The following is a 24,765-nucleotide window of genomic DNA, read 5'->3' as shown; positions in this document are numbered from 1 at the left end:
GGGGGCTGCGATTTCGGTTCGGTCCGGCCGTGCCCGCCGTGATGGGGAGGGCGGAGCGCGGCTCCCCCCGCCGCCCGGGCCGGGCGGGCCCGGCCGCGTGCTCGTGCGTTTGACGGGGGAGTCGGACCCCACCTGTACCAGGGTGCCGCTGAACTGCTAATAAAGACTCAATCCTTGGACCGCCTCGTCCCTGCCCCGGGGTGGGGTGGAGGGGTGGGAGCGTGTGGGCCCGCAGCAGTCGCCGCCCCCCCTCCCGCGGTGGGGCGGGGAGGATCTCACCCCCGTGCCCGCTGCCCGCCGGGGGGGATGCTGTCCTGCTCGGGCCGGCGACCCCTCTGGCCTGCGCTATGTGAGGGGGAGGTCTTTAGCGAGGGGCAGAATAGGCCCGCTTATCTGCCCCCCCCCCAGTGGAGTTTGCCCCCTCTACTCCCTGTAAAACTCTTCCATTTCTGCCCCCTGGGGATGGGGCAAGTCACTTTATGTGTGCGTGTGTGTGGCTCTACGGTCGGGCCCTGCCCCCCCCGATGACTGGTGGGTGGCCCTGGCTGGGGTGTTCGTGTGCGTGTTGGGGGTTGCGTGTGTGTATACCTGCTGCCCCCTCGCCCCCCACCCCCTCGACCCGAGCTCGGGCCCTCAGAGGGCAGCAGCAGCTGAGGTGGGATGAGCTCCTTCCCCACCCGCCCAAGCTCTGGATTCCTTTTGTTAACGATCAAATAAACACAATCTATTTTTCTCTAAGCCCGTGTGTCTGTGCTCTTTCCCCGGGCCGGGCCCCCGCCTCCCCCTACCCAGGGGGAGAGATGGAGATGGAATCGAAACCCTGACTGCGGGCGGGCCCCCCGCCTCCCCCCCCCCCCCCATCCCCATCGAGGTCGTTCCCCGAAATTTCCTAATAAGGAGGCTGCCGGTGCAGCAACTGCCGTTCCCGGGGCTACCGTTCCTTGTGCAGGATAAACTTGCTGCTGAGGCTCCGCGGGGTTGAGGGGGGCGAGTCCCTCCCCCGCCCCTGACCCCGGGGGATCGGGGGCGCGGGGGGCGGCGCTGCAGCTCGGGACGGGGCTGGGCTCCCCCCCCCCCCCCGGTCCGCTTGGGCCGTCGGCGCCTCCCCGTGTCTGCCCCTCTCCCCGCTTGGCGGGGCGGGTTGGGCGCGGGTCCAGGCCCCGGGGCAGTGCAGGGGCCCGGCTCCCGCCCGGCCCCGGGGCCCACGAGCAGCCGCCGAACCGGTCCGCTCGGTAACCGGGGAGGAATCCCCGACGCGGTGATCTCAGCACGGCCGGACCGGGCCGGCCTCCGAGCGAGACGGGGCTGGCCCGGGGAGGGAGGTTTTCCCGACACGCGCGGTGTCCCGTCTCGCCCTCGGAGACGCCCCTTCTCTGTGGAGATCTCCTCCGAGCCCAGTGGGGCCACCTCCTCTGGCCAGTCTCTTCTCCCCTCGCCTTCTCGCTGGGGGGAGGAGGAGCGGGGGGCTGGAAAGCAGACCAGGAGTCTGAATCGCCCTCCCCGTGACCCCGTGGCTTCGCCTCTTCTGCCACCGGACCGTCCCGTGTGGCCGGGACTGCCCCCGCTCCCCCGCTCGCCTGGTCTGGCCGGCTAGGCCCAGGGCCGGTGAGGGGAAGGCGGGCCCGGGGTCCGCTGGACCCCGGGCCGTGGCCGCAGGCGGAGGGACGGGGGGACTCCCCGTCCGAGTCTCCCCCACGCGGGACGGCGGGGGCGGCCATCCCCCCCCCCCACAGCCCCCCGGGACTTGGCAGTCGACAGCGCCAGCGTCAGCACCGGCATCTGGCGCCCGGAACGGCGGGGATTAGGCCTCGGCAGGCTGGCGCGCTCTCCGGGCCGGAGAACAATGGGGAGGCTGTGCCCTGGGACGGGGCACAAGGCGGTGGGCGGTGGGCGGGGGCGAGGAGCGGGGGCGCCCGAGCAGCCGGAGGCCCCCGGCCGGGCCCCGGGCACGGCCCCCGGCCGGGCCCGCCCGGCCCCCGGGTGCGGGGCGGCGGGGAGGGGAGCGGTCACGGCGGGGCCCCCGTGCCCCGTCACCCGGACGCCGGGTCGGACGCTCCCCGGGCCCTTTCATCGTGGGCCCTCCCGGCCCCCGGCCCGGGTGAACTCATCCGTGCTCATTAGCGGCCGGTGGAGCGGTCGCGTGGCCCCGGGGCCTCGGCCCGTCTCGGGGCTGAGTCAGGGGCGGAACCCCGTCATCCCGTCCGCCCGCGCCCCCCGCCACGGAACCCCGGCTCACCCCTCGGTTCCCACCCGGCTTCCGGGGAGCGAGATCGTTCTCTCTCGAGGCCCGGCTCCGCCACTTGTCTGCTGGGTGACCTAGGCCGAGTCACTTCTCCGGACCTCAGTTCCCTCCTCGGGAGAATGGGGTTTGAACCTGTGAGCCCCGGGTGGGACGGGGACTGCGTCCGACCCGATTTGCTTGTACCCACCCCGGGGCTTAGTGCAGTGGTTGGCACAGAGTAAGTGCTCAACGGATACCACAGTCGCCGTCATTACTGTTAGCGTTACACCAGCCAACCCCGGAAAAGAACGGACCATGAGCGTGGCCGGAGGCCTCGATCGATCGGTAGCATTTTACCGAGCACCGGGCTGATGGCAGAGATTGTACCGAGCGCGTGGGAGAGTTTGATAGAACCAGTAGAGGCTATTCGTTCAGTTCATTCGATCGTATCGATCAAGCGCTCACCGTGTGCGGAGCGCTGTACGAAGCGCTCGGGAAAGGAGGGCGACGACAATCCCCGCCTCTAAGGAATCCGCCATCCGGCGAGGGAGGCGGACTTTCAAAGAATTCGCCGAGACGGAAGGAGGAAGAAGGGAATACCGGTGTGAGTCTGTGCTTAAGTATAAGGGTGGGTAAGATAAGTACCGAAATGGTATGGGAGATCGAGTTCATGTGAGAGATTGAGTTCGCCGGTGCTTAGGCAGCACGAAAGGGCCGAGGGGGCAGTTGGGAGGGTATAATCTGACACGATGGGAGATCCATCGGGGAAGGTCCTCGGGAGGAGATGTGATTTCCGAAGGGCTCTGAAGCGGGGGAGACCGGAGGTCTGACAGATAGGAAGCGGGAGGAGGTTCCCGGCGGGCGGGTGGGTCTGAGCCAGGGGTGGGCGGTGGGAGGGACAAGAACGAGGCACCGAGAGTCGGTCGGCTTGGGGGGAAGGAGGCGGGCCAGCTGGGCGGTAGGGGGAGAGGAGCACCGAGCGCTGGGGACAGTGCTCCGCATTCAGTAAGCGCTCGATAAAAACGATTGAACGAAGGAACGAGCGGAAGGGAAAGAGCCCGTTGCCTTAAAGCCGATGGAGAGGAGCTTCTGCTCCGTGCGGAAATGGATGGGCAACCCCTGGAGGCTTCTGAGGCGTTGGGGGACACGTGCCCAGAGCGATGTTTTAGAAAAACGGTTCGGGCAGCAAAGCCAAGAATGGACCGAAGAGGCGGGAGTCTGGTGGCGGGGGAGATCCTTGAGGCCGATGCGGGGGGTCAACCCGGGGTCCGAGACGTACGCCCAACAGCGGAGTGGTCATTCGGATGAGGGAGTTGGGGCGGGGTCCGAAAACGCGGAGGAAGGACCGACGGGGTTTGGCGACCGACTGAACGTGGAGGTCGAAAAGAGGGAGGAGTCAAGAGTGCAGCTTGCTGAGACGAGGGAGCGGAGAGGGAGGCAGGGTGGCGGGCAGGGGCCGGGCCCCGGGGGGGGCCCGGGCGGTCCGCCGGGCAGACCCACGGTGATTCTCCGCCAGGGGTGAGGGCCCGGGCCCGGCACCCGGGGGCCCCGGCGGAGAGCGCCCGCCGTCCCCGCCCTCGAGGGTCTCCCGGCTGTCCAGGGAGGCAGGACGGGCGCACGCCAAGTCCCCGGCCACGGGGACAGAACGACCCAGCGGTGAGGAAAGGGCCCTTGACCGGTGGAGGATGGGACGGACACCAGGGACAGCAAGTATGCAACTTCGGGGGGGTGGGGGCAGGCACCCTCACGGCACAGGCTTGCGTGTCTGTGTGAATGTGTGGACGTGAGGCTATGCTCTTGGGAGAGGGTATCCAGGCGCTACATTTATGTGTGAATAGAATAACGATGGCATATCGTAAGCTTTTATTATGTGCCAGGTACTCTACCAAGCGCTGGGGCGGATGCAAGCGGATTGAGTCGGACACAGTCCCCGTCCCGTGTGGGGCTCACGCTCTCGATCCCCATTTTCCAGATGAGGCACAGGAAAGTGAGGTCGCTTGTCCGAGGTCACACAGCAGACACGTGGTAGAGCCGGGATTAGAACCCATGACCTTCTGACTCCTAGGCCTGTGCTCTAGCCACAGCACCATGCTGCCTCCTTAGGAATGTACATATCTGCGAGACTTCACGTGTACAGAAAGTTTTGCGGGCGTACGAGTGTCGGGTTGAATATGAGTATTTGTGTGAGTGTCTACATAGGTGGGTGTGGAAATGGGTGTGTGGTCTGTTAGGTGTGTATACCTTTCTGGGGAGGGTACCCGAGTGAAAGTTCACAGTGGGTCGGTCGTGTGTACCTCTCTGACATGTAAATGAGTGCACACAGGAGGATATGTGGGGTTGATCCTGTCTAGGAACGTACTTGCGAGTGTTCACGGGTGGAGGGATATGTATACCACTTCCAGGTGTACCCGAGGGAACGTACTTCTACGGATGCGGGCGTCTATCCGCGTAAGAGTTTACTTGAGGGAGCGTACACCGTCGAATGTGTCCGGGTACCTCTCTGGGGTGAAAATGGGTGGAGGTGAGCGCCTGTCTCGGAGTGAGCACACGAGGCCGGACGTGGGCACGTACCAGGAGGGCGAGGAGCTGGGCACCCCCTCAGGCCCTGCCTTATCGCTGACAATTCCTTGAGCCACCGTCACCGGCTGGGTCCATCGGGAGAACAACTATAATTGGGGTAACGAGGCTGCCCTCGGGGCAGGGGCGGGACGGCGGGCTTCACCAACAGAGGCCCGGCCTGGGCCGGCCCTGCCTCGCTGGATGGCCAGTGACCTCTCCGGGGGTCCGGGCCGGAGCAGTGGGCGATCACGGGCTCGCGGGGAAACCGAGGCACGGGGGCAGGGCGGAGAGGCCCCGATCCCACTGAGCCATCCGCCCTGAGCCCCAACTCGCCCTGCATGGAGGGTACCTGACCCGGGACCTTGGGCAGCGCCAGCTTCTCCATTTCTGGGGCCTGCAGGGAGGAGTCCCCAGTCAACCCATCAATCGATCAGTGTGGCTGAATGGGTAGAGAGCATGGGCCTGGGAGACGGAAGGACCTGGGTTCTAGTCCCGACTCTGCCACGTGTCTGCTGGGTGACCTATCTACAGTTTATCTGTCGGTATCGATGTCCGTCTCCGCACCTCTAGACCGGAAACTCGTTGTGGGCAGAGAATTTGTCTGTTTACTGTTGTGTAGTACTCTCTCGAGTGCTTCGTTCAGTGCTGTGCACCCAGTAAGTGCTCGATAAATAGGATCGAATGAGTGAATAAATGAATGACTGACCTCGGGGCTTCGGTTCCCTCATCTGTAAAACGGGGATTAAGAGCCTGAGCCTCATGTGGGACCGGGACTATGCCAGCCTGATTTACTGTATCTACCCCAGTGCTTAGAACAGTGCTTGGCACATAGTAAGTGCTTAAGAAGTACAATAATTGTTATTATTATCTACTGAGTGCTTACTGCGTGCAGAGCTCCGTACTGAATGCTTGGGATGAGGACATTATCATTCATTCATTCATTCAATTGTACTTATTGAGCGCTCACTGTGTGCAGAGTACTGTACTAAGTGCTTGGAAGAGTACAATCTAGGAAGAAAGAGAGATATTCCCTGCCCACAGCGAGCTAACAGTCTGGCGGGGCGGGGGGAACAGACGTTAATAGAAATATTTATAAATAAATAAATGGAAGTAGGGGAGGGGCCCTCTCAATTCTCAAAGCTGGGGGCTGCGGCCTCGGAGCCAGGCCGGGACCGTGAGCCGGCGTCCTCGAGCCGGCGTCCGGCGTGTGTCCCGGGGGGGGGGGGTCCCGGTCCCAGGCATGTGGGTGCCGGAGGGGCCGAAGTCATTGACGGGGCTTTAAGGGCACGAAGCCCCGTGCTGTCATGGGTCCATTTTGGCTCTGAAAAGGGCAGCCTGGGGAGCGGGGCAGCCTGGGGGAGGTCACCCGCAGCCCCCGAGCCCCCCAACAGCCGGGGACCCCCTTCTGATCTCTGCTCACTTCCAACCATTCATTCATTCAATTGTATTTATTGAGCGCCTACCGTGTGCAGAGCACTGCACTGCCCGGGAGAGCGTAATACGACAATAAACCGAGACATTCCCTGCCCACAGTGAGCTTGCAGTCTGGGGTGGGGGGGAGACAGACATCAATAGAGATCAATAAATGACAGATACGGACCTAAGTGCTGTGGGAGGGGGAGGAATGAAGGGAGCAAGACGGGGCGACCTAGAAGGGAGTGGGAGAAGAAGAAGGGGGCGGGTTAGTCGGGGAAGGCCCCTTGGAGGAGATGTCACTTCACTAAAGCTTCGAAGCGGGGGGAGGGTCATCGTCTGTCGGATTTGAGGAGGGAGGGGGTCCCAGGCCAGAGGCGGGACGTGGGCCAGGGGTCGGCGGGGAGGCAGGCGAGACCGAGGCTCGGTGAGAAGGATGGCACTAGAGGAGCAAAGCGTGGGGGCCGGGCAAGGGGGGTCGAGGCCCGGGCCCCTCTGTTGGGGGTCTCTCGGGAGAGGGCCGGCCATCTGGGATTAAGGCTCCCGGAGCTCCCGGCAGCCGCTGCAAGCCTCAGCGTTGGATCGGGGCCAGGCCGAGGGCGGCCAGCTGCAGGAAGCGCCGGGACTCCCCCTTGCTGAGGCGGCAGTTGAGGGGATAAAACTACGGAGAGGAGACGCCAACACGCCCGCAGACACCCCTGCACCTGCACGCGAACGTCAGGCCCGCACCTGGGTACACACAAAAAACCCCCCCACTCGGCTGCAAACCCGTCACATACCCCCACCCGACGCGCACTGCATCCGCGGGGGCGTGCGGACACATACATGCATGGACACACACATGCATACCCACATGCACGCACGCATCCGTGCACAGTCCCCAGAGCTCTGATTCTGCGTGTGATCGGGTTCCCCTGCCCCTTGCCCCTCGAGTTGTCAGCCAATCACATGTGTGCAGTGCACTGTACTAAGCGCTTGGAAGAGTACAATAGAACAATAGAACAATAGACACGTTTCCTGCCTGCAAGAAGCTTACAGCCTCGAGGGATTCATTCAGTCAGTCAATGGTATTTATTGAGCGCTTACTGTGTGCAGAGCACTGTACTAAGCACTTGGGACAATACAATAGAACCATATAACACACTCCCTGCCCAGGAGGAGCTTACAGTCTAGAGGGATTTCAGCCAGTCAATGGTATTTATTGAGCGCTTACTGTGTGCAGAGCACTGTACTAAGAGCCCGGGAGAGTACAATAGAAAAATATGACAGATATTTTCCTGCCCGCGCTGAGTTTTACAGTCTAGAGGCCGTGGAAGATCCTGCACAGCACGATGCAGCGGGGGTTGGGTGGGTACAGCAGGGGCTGGGGTCAGGGCACGGAGTGAGGAGGGGGAGAGGGGGGAAAAGGAGGCGCCCAGGGCGGGGGGGGGGCTGGATGGGGGCCCGGGCCCGGTTGCCCAGGTCGTCGGCGTGGAGCGGGTGGGATGATGGCGGAGGTAGCCGGGCCCCGCTGACACTCCCAGGGGAAAACCGGGGCCAGGTCGGGTCGGGGGTTGGGGGTGCTGGTTGATCGGTGGGCTGGCTGCTTGGCTGGCTGGCAGCGGAGGAACCGCCCCGGGGCACTGAGTCAGGCTGAGTAAGGACGCTCTGCCCTTCGCTGGCACCATGTGGTGGGATCTCCAAGCACTTTGCCACATCCGGGTAGGGCCCCCCTCCCGAGGTGGGAGGATTCGAACTCGGCCCCGGGGGTTGCCGGGCTGGGCCAGAGGTTAGCCCTGCAAACCCCTTGAGGCCCCTTGGATGCGAAGGGAGAGTAAGCTCACGGTGGGCCAGGACTGTGTCTGTTTCATCGTCCTATTATACTCTCCCGAGGGTTTAGTACGGTGCCCTGTACCCAATTAGTCATTTTAGGCAGGGAACGTGTCTGTTTATTGTTATAGTGTACTCTCCCAAGTGTCTAGCACAGTGCTGTGCATACGGTAAGCACTCAATAAATACGATTGACTGAGTTCTAATAAATACGACTGATTGACTGAGACACCCCCGCCTCCCGTCCCCAGATCTCTTCCTCGGTGGCGGTGTTCCTGGGAGACAGTTGCCTCGAGGCTCCACCCCAGAGCCGGCTGCGTGGCAGGCCCTGTCTCCTGAGGCCTTCGGTCCAGGCTACTTCGGGGAGGGGGGGTCGTGCGCAGCGCACCAGCAGAAGCGCCAACACCCCCTACCCCCGCCCCCTGCCTCCGAGGAGCTGGGGGGCTGCGGCCACCGAGGGAGATCCGAGTCGGGGGCCGGGGCCCGTGGGAGGCAGAGACTGGAAGAGGGGTCTGGGGAAGAGCCTCCCCTGCCTTGGAGACATCTGGGCCCGGGACGGGCCTCGGCGGGGAGAGGGGAAGGTCTCCACGTTGGGGAGCGGGCTGGACTGGGGGGATAGGGTCAGAGGGTGGAGGGACACAAATAGCAGTCGTCGAGTGGCCTGTGGAGTAAGTCACCTGCTTTACTTCCAGTGGGATTTTTCCAAGTACTTCAGTAGTCTGTCCCCAGCAGCAAGCATTCAGTAAATACCACTGATAATGAGGAGGAAGAGGAGGAGGACAAGAAGGAGGAAGAGGAAGAGTGCCCAGAGAGGAATGCACTCTTACTCATCCCCTCTCTTCTCCCATTACACTCCAGCTCACCTTCTTTGTTTCTCCGGAGCTAAGCTACTCACCATGCCTCACCCTGGTCTCTCCCCCCGCCCCCCGTGACCACTCCTTTACGACTCTCCCCCGCCTGAACCTCTCTCTCTCTTCACATCCGAGAGACCTCCACTCCGCATTTTCAAAGCCCTTCGGATATCACGTCTCTTCCAGGAGGTCTTCCCCGATGAATTTCTAATCTCCCTTTCTATACCTCCCCGACTGCCGCTTCAGCACTTCTGCGCCACCTGAGAACCTGACTGCTCCTGACCTCTTCTCGAATTCATGTACATAGCGATCAATCGGTGCCACTTATTGAGCGCTCACCGTGCATAGCATCCTATTATTCAATCACTAACTCGTATACGTATTCTCCCTTTCCGTTTCTCTCCCGCCTGTAAATTATTTGGGTGTTCTCTCCGTTGCCAGACGGCAGACTTCTCCGGGGCGGGAATCGTGTCGACTGGCCTTATCGGACTTTTAACAAGCCAGAAGTCCTCGGTAAATACTACCGATGAATCGATCGATTAGGAGAGCCGTGGTGGGCGATCCTGCCCCATCCCCTCCTCCCTAGACCCCCTTCCCTCGGATCTGTGCCGGTCTGGGCCCATTTGCAAGGAGGAGGATGGCAGGGGTCGGGGTGAGGCGGAGAGACAGATGGAGCTCTTGGGTGAGGTCACCTCCCTTCTCTTTCCCTCTGTCTTGCTGCTGGCCAAGCATTTTCAGAACTCAGTTTCTCCATCAAGGAAATGGGGTAATGAGTGTTGGGTGGTAATTGCTGTAATTGTTGTTTGCGAAGAACTCACAGATCATCCCCAGTCGCCGGGGTGAGGGGAGGTAAACAGGAGGAAGAGGAGTGCAGAGTTTGTGCAGTCTCATGGAGCTCCCGAGACTCCTGTCCTTCTGGATAGGAGTGGCAGGGCAGGGCTGGAGTGAGCAGGAGCGGCAATCAGTCAGAAGTCAGTCGCATTTATTGAGCGCTTACTGTGTGCGGAGCACTGTCCTTAGCGCTTGGAAGAGTACACTAGTCCGATTTAACTGACACATTCCGTGCGCACGACGAGCTTACTGTCCAGAGGCAGGGCGGTGCAGAAGAGAGGAGGAGAGGCAGGGCAGTGTGGGGATGAGGGAGGCGACCAGTCTGTCCCTTACTCACCGGGTGACACTAGCTGCCATTTCCTCCGCCCTCCAGCCTCCACCTTGCCCCAGCCTCAGTTTCTCCATCCACGGGCGGCCCACTGAGTGGGAGTGGGGCCGGATGTGAAGGACCTCCAGAAAGACTGGAACAGCCCAGCATGAGAAGCAGCACGGCCTAGTGGCTAGAGCCCGGGCCTGGGAGTCAGAAGGACCTGGGTTCTAATCCTACCTCTGCCGTGGGCAAGTCACTTAACTTCTCTGTGCCTCAGTTCCCTCATCTGTAAAATGGGGATTAAGACTGTGAGCCTCACGTGGGGCAACCTGATCACCCTGTATCTCCCCCAGCGCTTAGAACAGTGCTCTGCACATAGTAAGCGCTTAACAAATACCAACATCATTATTATTATTATTATCATCTGCTGTGTGACCTTGGACAAGTCGCTTCACTTCTCTGGGCCTCAGTTACCTCATCTGGAAAATGGGGACTAAGACGGCGAGCCCCATGTAGGACAGGGACGGTGTCCAACCTGATTAGATTGTATCTATCCCAGCGCTTAGAAGGGTGCTTGACACACGATAAGCGCTTAACAAGTAGCATCGTTATTTATTACTGAGACCGTCCCCCGCTTCCCACTCCCCCAGGCCCCACCCAGGCTGAAGCTCCTCCCCTTTAATTTGGGTTTAGGGCCATCAGATGGTCCTGGGTGTGAGGTGCTTTGTGATCCTCCAGGGAAAGACTCGGAAACACGGAGGAAAATTATTCTCCTTATTAAGCACTCTGGTGTGCAAATGGTTATTAGGAACCCCAATAGTAATCACATTAGTGTTATTATCTGTTCTGCCTTGGGACGGCGTTTTGTTACTCAGTGGAAAGAGCCCGGGCTTGGGAGTCAGAGGTCATGGGTTCGAATCCCGGCTCTGCCTCTTGTCAGCTGTGTGACTGTGGGCAAGTCACTTCGCTTCTCTGGACCTCAGTGACCTCATCTGGAAAATGGGGATTCACTGTGAGCCTCACGTGGGACAACCTGATTTCCCTGTATCTACCCCAGCGCTTAGAACGTAGTAAGCACTTAACAAATACCAACATTATTATTACCTGGTATAAGTGGGTAGGCCTATTCAGTGTGTGTGTATGTGTGTGTGTAATGTTTGACCCTTTGTGGGTGTCTATTTGACGTGGCTTTGTGAGTGTGTGTGTATGTGTAATGTTTGTCCCTGTGTGACTGTCCACCTATATGTCATAGATGTATGTATGTGTGAGTGTGTGTGTGTGATTTTATATGTTTAATGTTTGACCCCTTATGGGTGTCCATCTATAGGACGTGGCTTTGTGAGTGTGTGTGTGCGCGCGCTTATGTGTTTGTAATATTTGGCCCTATGAGGGTGTCCATTCATTCATTCATTCATTCAATCGTATTTATTGACCACTTGCTGTGTGCAGAGCACTATTCTAAGCGCTTGGAAAGTACAATTCGGCAAGAGACGGAGACAATCCCTACCCAACAACGGGCTCACAGTTTAGAAGATTTTTATGTCATACGTGTGAGTGTGTGTGAGCCTGTGATGCGTGGCCCTGTGTGGGTATCCATCTCTATGTCATACATGTGTGTATGTGCGCATGAGTGGGTTGTGTGGCCCTCTGTGGGTGTGATGTGAGCCTGTGTGTTTGAGTATGTGTGTGGGGACCTCTGTCTCCTGATCCTCTGCTTGCTCTCTTCTCACCTCCCCGGCCTCCAGGTGCTGGGTCCTCGTCTCCCCCACCCCCTGCCCCGGCCTCCCGGGCCTCCCCTGCCTCTAATAATAATAAATAATAAAAATGGTATTTGTTAAGTGCTTATTATGTGTCAAGCACTGTTCTAAGCCCTGGGGTAGATACAAGGTAAGCAGGTTGTCCCACGTGGGGCTCACAGTCTTAATCCCCATTTGACAGATGAGAGAACTGAGGCCCAGAGAAGTAAAGTGGCTTGCCCAAGGTCTCACAGCTGACAGGTGGCAGAGGTGGGATTAGAACCCGTGACCTCTGGCTCCAAAGCCCGGTCTCTTTCCACTGGGTACCAGGTCCTCTCCCTGGGCTCCGGGCTCCCCGGCCTGCCGGGCCTCCCCTTTTATCGTCCTCCCAAGCTGCCGACACCCAGGGGCGGGGGACACACAGAGACCCACAGCCCTTGTGTATATTTGAACATATTTATTATTCTATTTATTTTATTAACGATGCATATATATCTATACTTCTAGGTATCTATTTTGATGCTATTGTTGCCTGTCTACTTGTTTTGTTTTGTTATCTGTCTCCCCCCTTCTAGACTGACCCGTTGTTGGGTAGGGATCATCTCTATCTGTTGCCTAATTGTATGTTCCAAGCGCTTAGTACAGTGCTCTGCACACAGTAAGTGGTCAATAAATATGATTGAATGAATGAGGGGGGTTCCGGGAAGTCGACCCACTTCTGGCCCCCCAGAGTGGGGCTCTCCAGGCCTGTGGTCGACGTTGCCCGGCTCCCTTCTTCCCAGCCCCTTCCTTACCTGCCCCTGAGGGGTAAACCAAGCTTTAATAGCAATAGCTGTGATGGTATATACATATATATATATATACTGTGTATATATGTGTACTGTGTATATATACATAAATTGATGTATATATATCTATAATTCTATTTATTTATATTGATGCTTTTGATGCCTGTCTGTTTTGTTTGGTTGTCTGTCTCCCCCCTTCAAGTGGTAGCCCATTTTTGGGTAGGGATTGTCTCTATCTGTTGCCGAAATGTATTTTTCAAACGCTCAGTATAGTGCTCTGCACACAGTAAGCGCTCAATAAATATGATTGCATGAACAAATGAATATATATATATGTTGAGAGCCCATAATAATAAAAATAATAATGGTATTTGTTAAGCGCTTATTATGTGCCAGGCCCTGTACTACGCACTGGGGTGGATACAAGCTAATCGGGTTGGACACAGCCCCTGTCCCACATGGGACTCACAGTCTTATTCCCCATTTTACAAATGAAGTAACTGAGGCACCGAGAAGTGAAGTGACTTGCCTAAGGTCACACAGCAGACAAGTGGAGGAGGCAGGATTAGCACTGCAGTCCTTCTGACTCCCAGGCCTGTGCTCTACCCACCACGCCATGCTGCTTCCCTCTCAATGCCCTGTACTAAGCGCTTGGGAAAGTACAACCGCAGCACAAGACACGTTCCCTGTCCACAAGGATAGACATAAAAACCTTTTCCAACTGTGACATTAGAATAATCAGGAAGCAACGTGGCCTAATGGCCAAAGCCTGAGCCTGGGTTCTAATCCCGGCTCTGCCATATGTCTCCTGTGTGAACTTGGGCAAGTCACTTCACTTCTTCGGGCCTCAGTAACCTCATCTGTAAAATGGGGTTGAAGACTGTGAGCCCCATGTGGGGCAGCGACTGTATCCAACCCGATTAGCTTGTATCCACCCTGGCAATTAGTGCAATGCCTGGCACATAGTAAATGGTTAGCAAACACCATTAAAAATATAATAATAATAATAATAAATAAATCAAATGCTCAATTGAAATATACATATACTCTCAAGTGCTAAGGATGCATATGTAATTGAGGTATTTGTTCAGCGTTACTCTGGACCAGGGACTGTACTAAGCGCTGGGGTAATTACAAGACACTTGAGCATAATAATAATAATGTTGGTATTTGTTAAGCGCTTACTAGGTGCAGAGCACCGTTCTAAGCGCTGGGGGAGATACAGGGTCATCAGACTGTCCCACGTGAGGCTCACAGTCTTCATCCCCATTTGACAGATGAGGAAACTGAGGTACAGAGAAGTGAAGTGACTTGCCCACAGTCACACAGCTGACAAGTGGCAGAGCCGGGGTTCGAACCCACGACCTCCGACTCCCAAGCCTGGGCTCTTTCCACTGAACCACACTGCACGGCCTAGTGGAAAGAGCCCGGGTCTGGGAGTCAGGGGTCGTGGATTCGAATCCCGGCTCTGCTACGCGTCTGCTGTGTGACCTGGGGCAAGTCACTTCACTTGTCTGTGTGCCTGTGACCTCATCTGTAAAGTTCAAGACTGTGAGCCCCATGAGGGACACGGACTGTATCCCACCTGATTTCCTCCTGTCTACCCCGGCGCATAGAGTAGTGCTTGGCACGTAGTATTCGCTTACCGAGTACCTTTATTATTATTGTAATTATCATTCAGTTGTGAGCCAGAGCCAAGTCGTGTGGGCATGACGGTGGGAAGAGGGCAAGGCTGAGGGCGAGGCAGACCCCTGCCCAGCGCTGCCACAGGGGAAGCCCGTCTCCGGGGCCTGGCCGACTTTACGCCTCTTCGCTTTATCCCCGAGTGGTAACTGAGACGAAATAGTCCGTCTCTAAGGAGAGGGGGGTGTTGGCCGGGGCCACGGCGGGCGGGGCCGAAGACGCGGGGCAAGTCTCTGCGCTGTGCCCCTTAGCCCTGGGCGCACATCTGCCCTTGTCAGCAAACGTGGAGGTGCGGCCCGGAGAGGGAGCATGTGCGTTGGTGGCTTTCTAAACCCTGCACGCCGGTTCCAGAATTTGCCAGTCGGTGACCTCCCAAGTCAAGCCGATCCCTTTCGGCCTGGAGGAGGCATCTCCCTGTCCCTTGGGGCAGGGGGGAGAGGGGGGCATGGACCCCCGGGCCTGGACCCCTTATTACCTGGAGGGGTCCCCAGAGTCTCTGGGTCCCAGGGAACCCTCTTCCTCGGAAAGGAGTTAATAGCCGTGACTCTGACTTCAGCAAGGCTCTTCTTACCAAACAAGGTTTTCTCCAAAGACCAGAGGCAAACGCCAGAAACCCCGAGGCTGCGCTCTAAGCTCCTTGGGGGCATTCATTCATTCAGTAGTATTTATTGAGCGCTTACTATGTGCAGAGCACTGGACTAAGCCCTTGGAATGGACAATTCGGCAACAGATAGAGTCGATCCCTGCCCACTGACGGGCTCACGGTCTAATCGGGGGAGACAGACAGAAACAGTAGCAATAAATAGAATCAAGGGGATGGACACCTCATGAACAAAATAAATAGGGTAATAAAGATATATACAAATGAGCAAATGAGCACAGTGCTGAGGGGAGGGGAAGGGAGGGGGGAGGAGCAGAAGGAAAGGGGGGAAAGGGGGCTTAGCTGAGGGGAGGTGAAGGGGGGGCAGAGAGGCAGCAGAGGGAAAAGGGGAAGCTCAGTCTGGGAAGGCCTCTTGGAGGAGGAGGTGGGCAGGGGACGTGTCTACCGCCTCTGTTGTATTGTCCTCTCCCAAGCCCCTGGTACGGTGCTCTGCCCTCAGTAAGTGCCCAATAAATATCATTGTTGGATTAATTGACTGAAGTAGACTGCTCTGCCCACAAGGGAGAAGGGAAGTGGGAAGGCAACTGAGGCTGTGGAGGAGCTGGAGGGCTTCCCGGAGGAGGGCAGGGAGGGGGTGGTGAGGAGCCAAGGGGAGGCAGGAGTTACTGGAGACAGCCAGATGGTCACAGGCTGGAGGCCGGGGAGGGCGGAGGTGGTGACAGAGGAGGGAAGACCTGGGGAGGGAGGGGCTTGATGACCTATTCCCCACCACACACACCCCCAGGCATTCTCCACACCACATTCCTTTCCTTCTTTCAATAGTAATAATAATTGTGGGATTTTTTAAGCGCTTAGTGTGCGCCAGGCACTGTTCATTCATTTATTCGTTCATTCGAGCGTATTTATTGAGCGCTTACTGTACTAAGCGCTTGGAAAGTACAATTCAGCAACGAAGAGAGACAGTCCCTTCTAAGCAATGAGGTCGATCCAAGGTAATCAGGTCGGACACGGTGTCTGTCCCACATGGGGCTGACAATTTTAATCCCCATTTTACAGATGAGGATACCGAGCACGGGGAAGTTAGTTTACTGGCCCAAGGTCACACATCAGACACGTGGCAGAGCTGGGAGTAGAACCCAGGTCCTTCTGCCTCCCAAGCCTGTGCTCTATTCACTAGGCCACCTCCTCCAGGAAGCCTTCCGTGATCGACCTCTCACCCCCTTCACACCACCCATTACCTCCTCCCAGCCTTCACGTGCCTTTCTGCCTGCCGGCCCCCACTTGTATCAGTCAGTCAGTAGTATTTATTGAGCACCTACGGTGTGCAGAGCGCTGTGCTAAGCTCTTGGGAGAATAAAGTAGAACAATACAACAGACGCCGTCCCTGCCCGCAGCGAGCTGACAGTCTAGGGGGGAGACAGATATAGAGAAAGAAGGAAATATAAATATATAAATATACAGAGAAATAAATTAAAGATATGGGCATAAGTGCTGATAGAGACCGAGTCCTCAGTATGTGAATTTGAACGACCAGCCCCAGCCCTTCTCACGACCAGATCGGGGGGGGGGAAAGCCGTTCCCCAGTCTTTATAAGCGCTTAGCACAGTGCCGAAGCCTCTAATCAACACCACAGTCACTCTCAATTCTCCGGGTCTTTGCCGTTTCTACCCTGGGGCGGGGAAAGAGAGAAACGTGTTAGTTTAGATATCTAAAAGTAATATTCTTTTTCTGGTTGTCTTCCTCTTTGTAAACTCCACAAGGGCAAGGACTCTCTTGAATTTATACTCTTCTGGTATAGTCCCAGGCGCCTAGTTCAGTAACGGGCACAAATTAGGCGCTCGGAGCCCTACAAATATATAAGAACAACAATAATAATAATTATAGTAATAATAAATAAAATAAAATGAGCGGTTCCGTCTGCGCCTCAAAAAGCCGCACTGCCACCTGGTGGTCATTCGAAGCATTAACTTCCAAATAACCTTCCAAGGGAAGAACCTTGAAATTTGAGGGTAATAATAATAATAACTGAGGTTTTTAGTTAAGCGCTTACTAGGTGTCAAGCACAATTTTAAGCGCTGGGATAGATACAAAGTAAGGTCGTGGCATCCAATCCCCTGCTCACACAAAGCAGCAGAATTCTGCAATTCATCTCCCCTGGGCCCCGGATCTGGAAGGAGGCTTGAAGGAAAGACAGAAAATGTGACCGTAGAGGAGGAAATGATAATCCCAGTGAGCCAGTTTGAGGCTTTAACCCTTCTGGAGTGGTAGCAGTCTTCATTCAATCGTATTTATCGAGGGCTTGCAGTAATAATAATGTTGGTATTTGTTAAGCGTTTACTATGTGCCGAGCACTGTTCTAAGCGCTGGGGTAGACATAGGGGAATCAGGTTGTCCCCCGTGGGGCTCACACTCTTAATCCCCATTTTACAGATGAGGGAACTGAGGCACAGAGAAGTTAAGTGACTTGCCCACAGTCACACAGCCGACAAGTGGCAGAGCTGGGATTCGAACTCATGAGCCCCGACTCCAAAGCCCGTGCTCTTTCCACTGAGCCACGCTGCTTCTCTTAAAAAAAAAAAGGGGAGACGAGGGGGCACCCGGATTTGAACCGGGGACCTTGTGCAGAGCGACTGTACTAAGTGCTTGAAAAGTAAAATCTGGCAGCAATCCCTACCCAGCAACGGGCTCACAGTCTACAAGACGGGCTCACAGTCTAGTAGTAGAAGTTAATAGCACTTTAATAGTGCTTTAAAGCACTCAATCGTCTTTCCCCCTCCTATCTTACCTCTCCATTCATCTGCTACAACCCAGCCAGCACACTCTGTTCCTCTAATTTACCTCCATCTCGTCTAGCTCGCCGCCGACCTCTTGCCCTCCCTCTTCAAATCCGACAATGACTCTCCCCATCTTCAAAGTCTTATTGAAGGCCCATCTCCTCCAAGAGGCCTTCCCTGACTAAGCCCTCCTTTCCTCTTCTCCCACTCCCTTCTGCAGCGCCCTGATTTACTCCCTTTATTCATTATACCCTCTCAGCCCCACAGCACAAATGTATGTACCTGGAATTGATTTATTTACATGAACATCTGTCTCCCCCTCTAGACTGCGAGCTCGCTGTGAGCAAGGAATGGGTCTACCAACTCCGTTATATCGCTTTCTCCAAAGCACGGCATATGGGAAGTGTTCAATAAATATGATTGAGTGCAAGTATCTATTAAGCACTTACTATGTGCCAAGTACTGCACTAAGCACAGGGAAACCGTAATTTCACGTCTGTCTCCCCTGCTAGCCCCTAAATTCCTCATTGGCTGGGAATGTCTACCATCTCTGCTGCACTCTCTCAAGCGCTTAGTACAGTGCTCTGCTCACACTAAATCCTCAATAAATACGAACGATCCATAGACTGCAAACTCCCGGAGGGGATGGATTATGTTTACTAGTTTTATTGGGTTCTCCCGGTATTCTGCAGACGGCAGGCGCCCGCTAAAGGCTATCGATTGATCGATTCACTGATTGGCCTCTCTTCTAAGAGTGGCCCGCCTCCAGATCATGCACCTGAGGCTTCCCGTCCCTAATCCCACCCCAAGACGCTTTGAAATAGCACAGTTGAGAAAGCGGATTGGGAGTCAAACTGAGCTCTTCAACTGATTAATTGAAGCCCCGGGAGAGGCGGTGGCTTCATGAAACCTCTAATCCGCTATCATCACCGGTCCCCCGGCTCTCTCGTGGGCTTAGCCGAGGGCCAGGGCCCCTTCCCCACTCCCTCCACCTAGAGCCGTTCAGCTTTTTTGTGGGGTCCGGGGCGACCCTGGGAGATAGTCCCAGACCACCGGCCCCTCCCCTTGGTGTCTGGAGACAGAGCCTCCGTGCCTCAGTTTACCCACCCCTCCTAAAAGCTCACCCCTTCCAGGAGGCCTTCCCACACCGAGCCCCCCTTCTCCTCTGCTCCTCCTCCCTCCCATCGCCCCTACTCCCTCCCTCTACTCTACCCCCCTCCCCACCCCACAGCAAATTGTGTATATTTGTACATATTTATTATTCTATTTTATTAATGTACATATATCTATAATTTTTAAAAAATCTATTTTGATGCTACTGATGCCTGTCTACTTGTTTTGTTGCCTGTCTCCCCCCTTCTAGACTGTGAGCCCACTGTTGGGTAGGGCTTGTCTCGAGCTGTTGCCAATTTATACTTTCCAAGCGCTTAGTACAGTGCTCTGCACTATAAATACGACTGAATGAACGAATGAATGAATCTGGGAAGCAGCGTGGGCTAGTGGAAAGAGCCCGGGTTGGGAGTCAGAAGACATGGCTTCTAATTCTGGCTCTGCCACATGTCCGCTGTGTGACCCAAGGCAAGTCGCTTCATTCATTCAGTTGAATTTATTGAGCGCTTACTGTGTACAGAGCACTGGACTAAGCACTTGGGAAAGTACGATGCAGCAATATACAGTGACATTCCCTGCCCACAGCGAGCTCACAGTCTAGAAGGTGGGGGAGGGGGAAGACAACGATACAAAAGACTGGACCTCAGTTATCTCATCTTGTAAAATGGGGACTAAGACTGTGAGTCCCATGTGGGACAGGAACTGTGTCCATCCCGATTAGCTCCAATCTACCCCAGGGCTTAGAATAATGTTTGGCACATGGTAAGCACTCAGCAAATACCACAATCATTATTATCTGGGGGCTAGGACTCTGGATGGTAGGTGGGAACACCAGGGCCCGTTGCCAGCTCTGCTCCTGGATTGACCTCCCTGAACTGGTTTGTGCAGCTGCGGGGTGGTTGGGGGAAGAGGGGAGGAGAGAACCGGGACGGTAAAAGACTCCATCGTTTCGTAAGAGATTTAGGGAGAGTGGTCTAATGGAAATCAGGCAACGGGCCCAGTGAATAACAGACTTCTGGCTCCATCGTTTCGTAAGAGATTTAGGGAGAGTGCCCTAATGGAAATCAGGCAGCGGGTGCAAAGGAAATCAGGCAACGGGCGCAAAGGAAATCAGGCAACGGGCCCAGTGAAACGACTCTCCAGACTGATGTCTCAGGTCGGGTTCTCCCGGGAGGCTGAGGTGGGTGTGTTGCGGGGGGCGGGGGGTGTAAGGGGAGGGGATGGGGGATCTGAGCCTGTTTTCCTGCAGAGAGCAAAGGCCTCGTTAAGAAAGGGAGAGGCATAGCCCGGTTTTATTCTTTATTTTGGAGGGGGGCAAGTTCAAATCTGCTGGGCTGCGGTCCCCTGTGCAGTACGGAGAGGGTGTATCTTCTCCTATCCGGTCGTGTGCGTGTGGAAGGGTGTTTTCCTCATTCTAGGAGGTCTCTGCCGAAGGTACACGCAAGACAGCTCGGTCGTTTGAGAAGCCCAGCTGCTGCTACTCAGAGCTGTCCGCCTGTCTGCCCTCTCCCCCCGGCACGCACGCAAACATTCAGGCTCTCTCTGTGCCCTGCAGAACTGCCTCCGGCCTCTCTGTGTCCATTCCCCAGAGCAAGGAAACTGAGGTTGGAAAAGGACTGAGTGGGTGCTAAGAAAGGAAAGTAGAGGTCCCTTTCTGCACTCCATCAAAATGAGGAGAGAGGACAGGACGGTAAGTGGTTTTAAAGAAGTAGAAGGTCCCCCCACCCTCCCCGCATCCCTAACCCGGCAAGGGCCCTGGGGCCGGGGATGGCCCAGGGCGGCCTGGGGGTTGGAGGACGTGGGATCCAACTGGGATTTCTGCCCCCTTCCCACGCAGGGGAGGGGGCCTGAGGGCGGGGAGTAGAAGCTGGGGGCTCCTGGCCTTCTCTAGGCGGGGGGGGCCGGACAGAAGAGAGAGGGAGAGAGAGAGAGAGATTGCGATACCTTAAGGGAAAAGCATCAGCGTCCCCCTCCCCCAGGCCTCAGTCTCCCCCCGGAGCAGCGTGGAGCCCAGGCCAGAGGGGTGAGGGGTAGAGGCTCGAAATGCTCTTTCAGGGAACCATTTATTAGAGCCCCCGGGAGTGACGATGTAGCTCGCAGCGGGGCGGCCCCCGGGCCCCTCCGTCTCTCCATCCGTCCGGGCCTCCTCCTCCTCCTCCTCCTCCGGGCACGACGGCTTCCAGCTGCGGTGGGGTGGCGTCGTCCCGCCTTCTTCTTTCCGTCGTCCCGACTGGGCGCCTACCGCGTGCGGGAGCACCGTACCGAGCGCTTGGAGAAGTGCAAGGCGGCAGCGGAGGGGGCCGCTCCCTCCCCACCCCGAGCTCGCAGTCGGGGGGAGAGAGGCGTCAAAAGGAGGAGCGGGCCATCGATAGAAACAGGGAAAGGGGCAGAACGAGAGAGCTAAGAGCCGAGGGGTGGAGGGGCGAGGAAGAGCGGGGGGCCGGAGTCCGGGAAGGCCTCTGGGAGGAGGGGGGCGGCGGTCAGCGCTGCTGGGCCCCCGGGGCGCGGGGGGAGCCCTGCAGGCCGCGCTGGAAGGGGGTCTGGGGGTCGGGGGAGGTCCCGGGCTCGGCCCGGCCCCCCCGGCGCAGCTTGGCGGCCGCCCAGGGCACGCAGCTGCCCAGCCCCAGGGCCGAGGCCAGCAGGGCGGGCGAGCGGGCCGGCTTTCGGCGGCGGAGGCCCTTCTTGAGGCGCTGGCCGTGGGCGGCCAGGTGGAGGTCGGCCTGGCCCACGCCCCCCCTCAGGCGGCCCAGGCCCTCGGCCCGGTGCGCCAGGCCCAGCTCGGCCGCCAGGAAGACGCGGTGCAGGTGCAGGACGCGGCCCTCCAGCTCCGACACCACCCGCCGGCGGCCCTCCACCTCCAGCAGCCGCCGCCGGGCCTCCGCCAGCTCCAGGGCCCGCCCGCCGACCCCCGGCCCCTCCAACACCCCCGCCGCCGGCCTAGGCCCCGGCCCCGCCGTCGAAGTCGAGGTCGAAGGCGAAATCCCCGGCCCCGGCCTGGCCGCCGCCGCCTCCGCCGCGCCGGGGTCCGGCCCCTGGGGCTGCGGGGCTGGGGGCGGCGGGGACCCCGGCGGGGTGGGGCCCCGAGGGGCCGGGGGGTCCCCGGCTCGGGGGGCCGGCCCGCAGGAGCTCAGCCGGCAGCCGGGCATCCCCGCCGGGAGGGAAGAGCGAGCCTCCCCGAGCCTGGCAAGGCCGGTCCCTCCCCGGAAGGATGCTGCGGGGATGCAGGCGAGGATGGATGGATGGATGGATGGATGATTGACGGACGGATGGATGATTGACGGACGGGGGCCGGGCCAGCCCCGCTCCCAGCCCGCTAGCCCAGCGGGCCGGCCCCGGCTGCGGGTCTTTATAGCGGCCCGGGGCGGAGCGACGGGCGGCTGAGCCAGTCAGAGATCCCGCGGGGGGCTCGGGGGGCCCGCCCCCTCTTTCCGAAAGCACTCTTAACCCCCTCACTGCTCTCCGCCCGGGAGAGCTCGTTGGGGGCCGGAAGGCGTCTGTGTGTGGCTAGTGAGAATAATTCATTCATTCTATAGTATTTATGGGCAGAGCACTGGACTAAGCGCTTGGAATAATGTTGGTATTTGTTAAGCGCTTACTATGTGCGGAGCACTGTTCTAAGCGCTGGGGTAGACACAGGGGAATCAGGTTGTCCAACGTGGGGCTCACAGTCTCAATCCCCATTTTACAGACGAGGGAACTGAGGCACCGAGAAGTGAAGTGACTTGCCCACGGCCACACAGCTGACAAGTGGCAGAGCTGGGATTCGAACTCACCATCTCTGACTCCAAAGGCCGGGCTCTTTCCACTGAGCCACGCTGCTTCTGTGGAATGGACAATTCGGCAACAGAGAGAGACCATCCCTGCCCATTGACGGGCTCACGGTCTAATCCAATAGCAATAAATAGAATCAAGGGGATGGACACCTCATTAACCAAATAAATAGGGTAATAAAGATATATACAGATGAGCAAATGAGCGTAATAACGAGGGTCTTTGTTCAGCCCTTACTAGGTGCCGAGCGCCGGGGGAGAGCCTGTCCCACGTGGGGCTCACAGTCTCAATCCCCATTTGACAGATGAGAGAACTGAGGCACGGAGAAGTGCCCCAAATCCCACAGCGGACAAGCCACAGAGTCGAGATTAGAACCCGCGTCCTCTGACTGCCAAGCCCCTGCTCTTTCCACTAAGCCACGCTGCTTGTTCTACTCTACTCTCCCCAGCGCTTAGCACCATGCTTTGCCCGCATTAAGTGCTCAGTAAATAAGACTGAACAAATGAATGCAGGAATGAATACGGGCTTGGGAGTCAGAGGACGTGGGTTCTAATACCCACTCGGCCGTTTGTCTGCTGTGTGACCTTGGACAAGCCACTTAATTTCTCTTGGGCCTCAGTTACCTCCTCTGTAAAATGGGGATTAAGTCTGAGAGCTCCACGTGGGACAAGCTGATCACCTTGTATCCTCCCCCCAGCGCTTAGAACAGTGCTTTGCTCATCATAAACGCTTAACAAATACCATCATTATGATTATTATTATGTATATATCTGTAATTAACTTATTTATATTAATGCCTTCCCCCCCTCCCCGACGGTAGAGGGGCAGGGAATGTGTGTCTGTTCTACTTTCCTCTCCAAGCGCTTAGTATAGTGCTCAGCTCACAGTAAGCGCTCAGTAAATACGATTGAATGAATGAATGAACTGAATGGAAGGCCTGGCGAAAGCCGTTAGGGTGGAGGCCCCCTCGGGACAATAGCCTGGGAGGGGGAGAATCTGAAAAAATAAATCTAGGGGTCGGGGGATGGATTAATGATCCCAGCTCCACGGTTTTACCCAGGGGCTGCTGTGATTAAATAATAATGAATATTTAATAAGGACCTGCATTCTAATCCCTGCTTGGCCACTCGTCTACTGCGTGACCTTGGGCAAGTTAACGTCTCTGTGCCTCAGTTTCTGCCCCTGTAAAATGGGAATTAAATGCCCGTTGTCCCTGCCTGTTGGACTTTGAACCGCCTGTGGGATATTATCGATAATGTTGGTTATATTATTATTCTGTTAACATTACATCGATTATTAATAGTAAACATCACCGATATAATGCTGTTATCAATAATAATAATAATAAGCATTTACTATGTGCTAAGTGCCGGGGTAGATGCAGGGTAGGTCGGACACAGTCTCGGTCCCACAAGGGGATCACAATTTAAGAGGTCGGGGAAGGACCCTCCTCTATCCCCGCCCAAAAAAACGTGGGGTGGGGACTGCTTCGGGCAGGGTAGGGTGAGAGGGGGGCATCCGGCCTGGCCTGGAAGGGGTGAAGATAGTTTAGGTGGGTGGTCCCAGTTTTCTCTGCAGCTTCAGGATCTGGGAGGCAGGTGCGTCTCCGGCTCCTCTGGTTGCAGAATAAAGAAGACATACTTTCCGGTTCAATCTGGTTGCCGGGGCTTCTGCCTCCTGTCTCCCGGGTGAGGCCAGGAGGGCACCTTCCCCGGGGAAAGCGAGGCAGGGAAAAACACAAGCTCTGGCCCCAAGGCCCAGCCCCTGCCCCAGCGCGGGGTTGGGGTGGGGTGGAGGGGGAGCTGATAGACTTGTTGCCATCTCTGAGACCTCCTGAGGCCAGAGACCGCACAGGGCCTGGAGAAAGTTTAAAAATAATGATAATGATGATATTTGTTAGGCGCTTACTACGTGCCAGGCACTGAACTAGCACTGGGGTAGATACAAGGTCATCAGGTCGGACGCAGTCCCTGTCCCTTGTGGGGCTCACAGTCTCAATCCCCATTTTACAAGTTGAGGTAACTGAGGCACAGAGAAGTGAAGTGACTTGCCTAAGCTTGCACGGCAGACAAGTGGCGGAGCTGGAATTAGAATCCTAGACTCCCAGGCCCGAGCTCTATCCACTAGGCCACACTGCTTCTCGGCTTGGATCTGGTTGCTGCCTCGGGGAGTTTACAACCCCACAGGGTGGACAGGCCTTTGCCAGTTGCCCACCCCCACACCTCTTCCCACCTCCCTCCCTTGGGGTGACAAAGAAGCATCCTTTTCCACCGTGAGTCCTCCCTGCTCCCCAGCGAGCCCTTAGTCC

At 57.0% G+C, this 24,765-nt stretch overlaps 1 protein-coding gene across 1 annotated transcript; it reads right to left on the bottom strand.

The window, feature by feature from the left end:
* Nucleotides 1–19,670: 19,670 nt before the first annotated feature.
* TRNP1 (TMF1 regulated nuclear protein 1) lies at nucleotides 19,671–21,832 on the bottom strand. The gene has a single exon (XM_029080301.2). The coding sequence runs from the start codon at nucleotides 21,830–21,832 to the stop codon at nucleotides 21,167–21,169; it is 666 nt and encodes a 221-aa protein (XP_028936134.1). The 3' UTR covers nucleotides 19,671–21,166.
* Between the last annotated feature and the right edge of the window lie 2,933 nt (nucleotides 21,833–24,765).

The sequence above is a fragment of the Ornithorhynchus anatinus genome, chromosome 16 (assembly GCF_004115215.2).
Source record: "Ornithorhynchus anatinus isolate Pmale09 chromosome 16, mOrnAna1.pri.v4, whole genome shotgun sequence".
Taxonomy (NCBI): domain Eukaryota; kingdom Metazoa; phylum Chordata; class Mammalia; order Monotremata; family Ornithorhynchidae; genus Ornithorhynchus; species Ornithorhynchus anatinus.
This window is presented reverse-complemented; position numbering and strand designations above follow the sequence as displayed.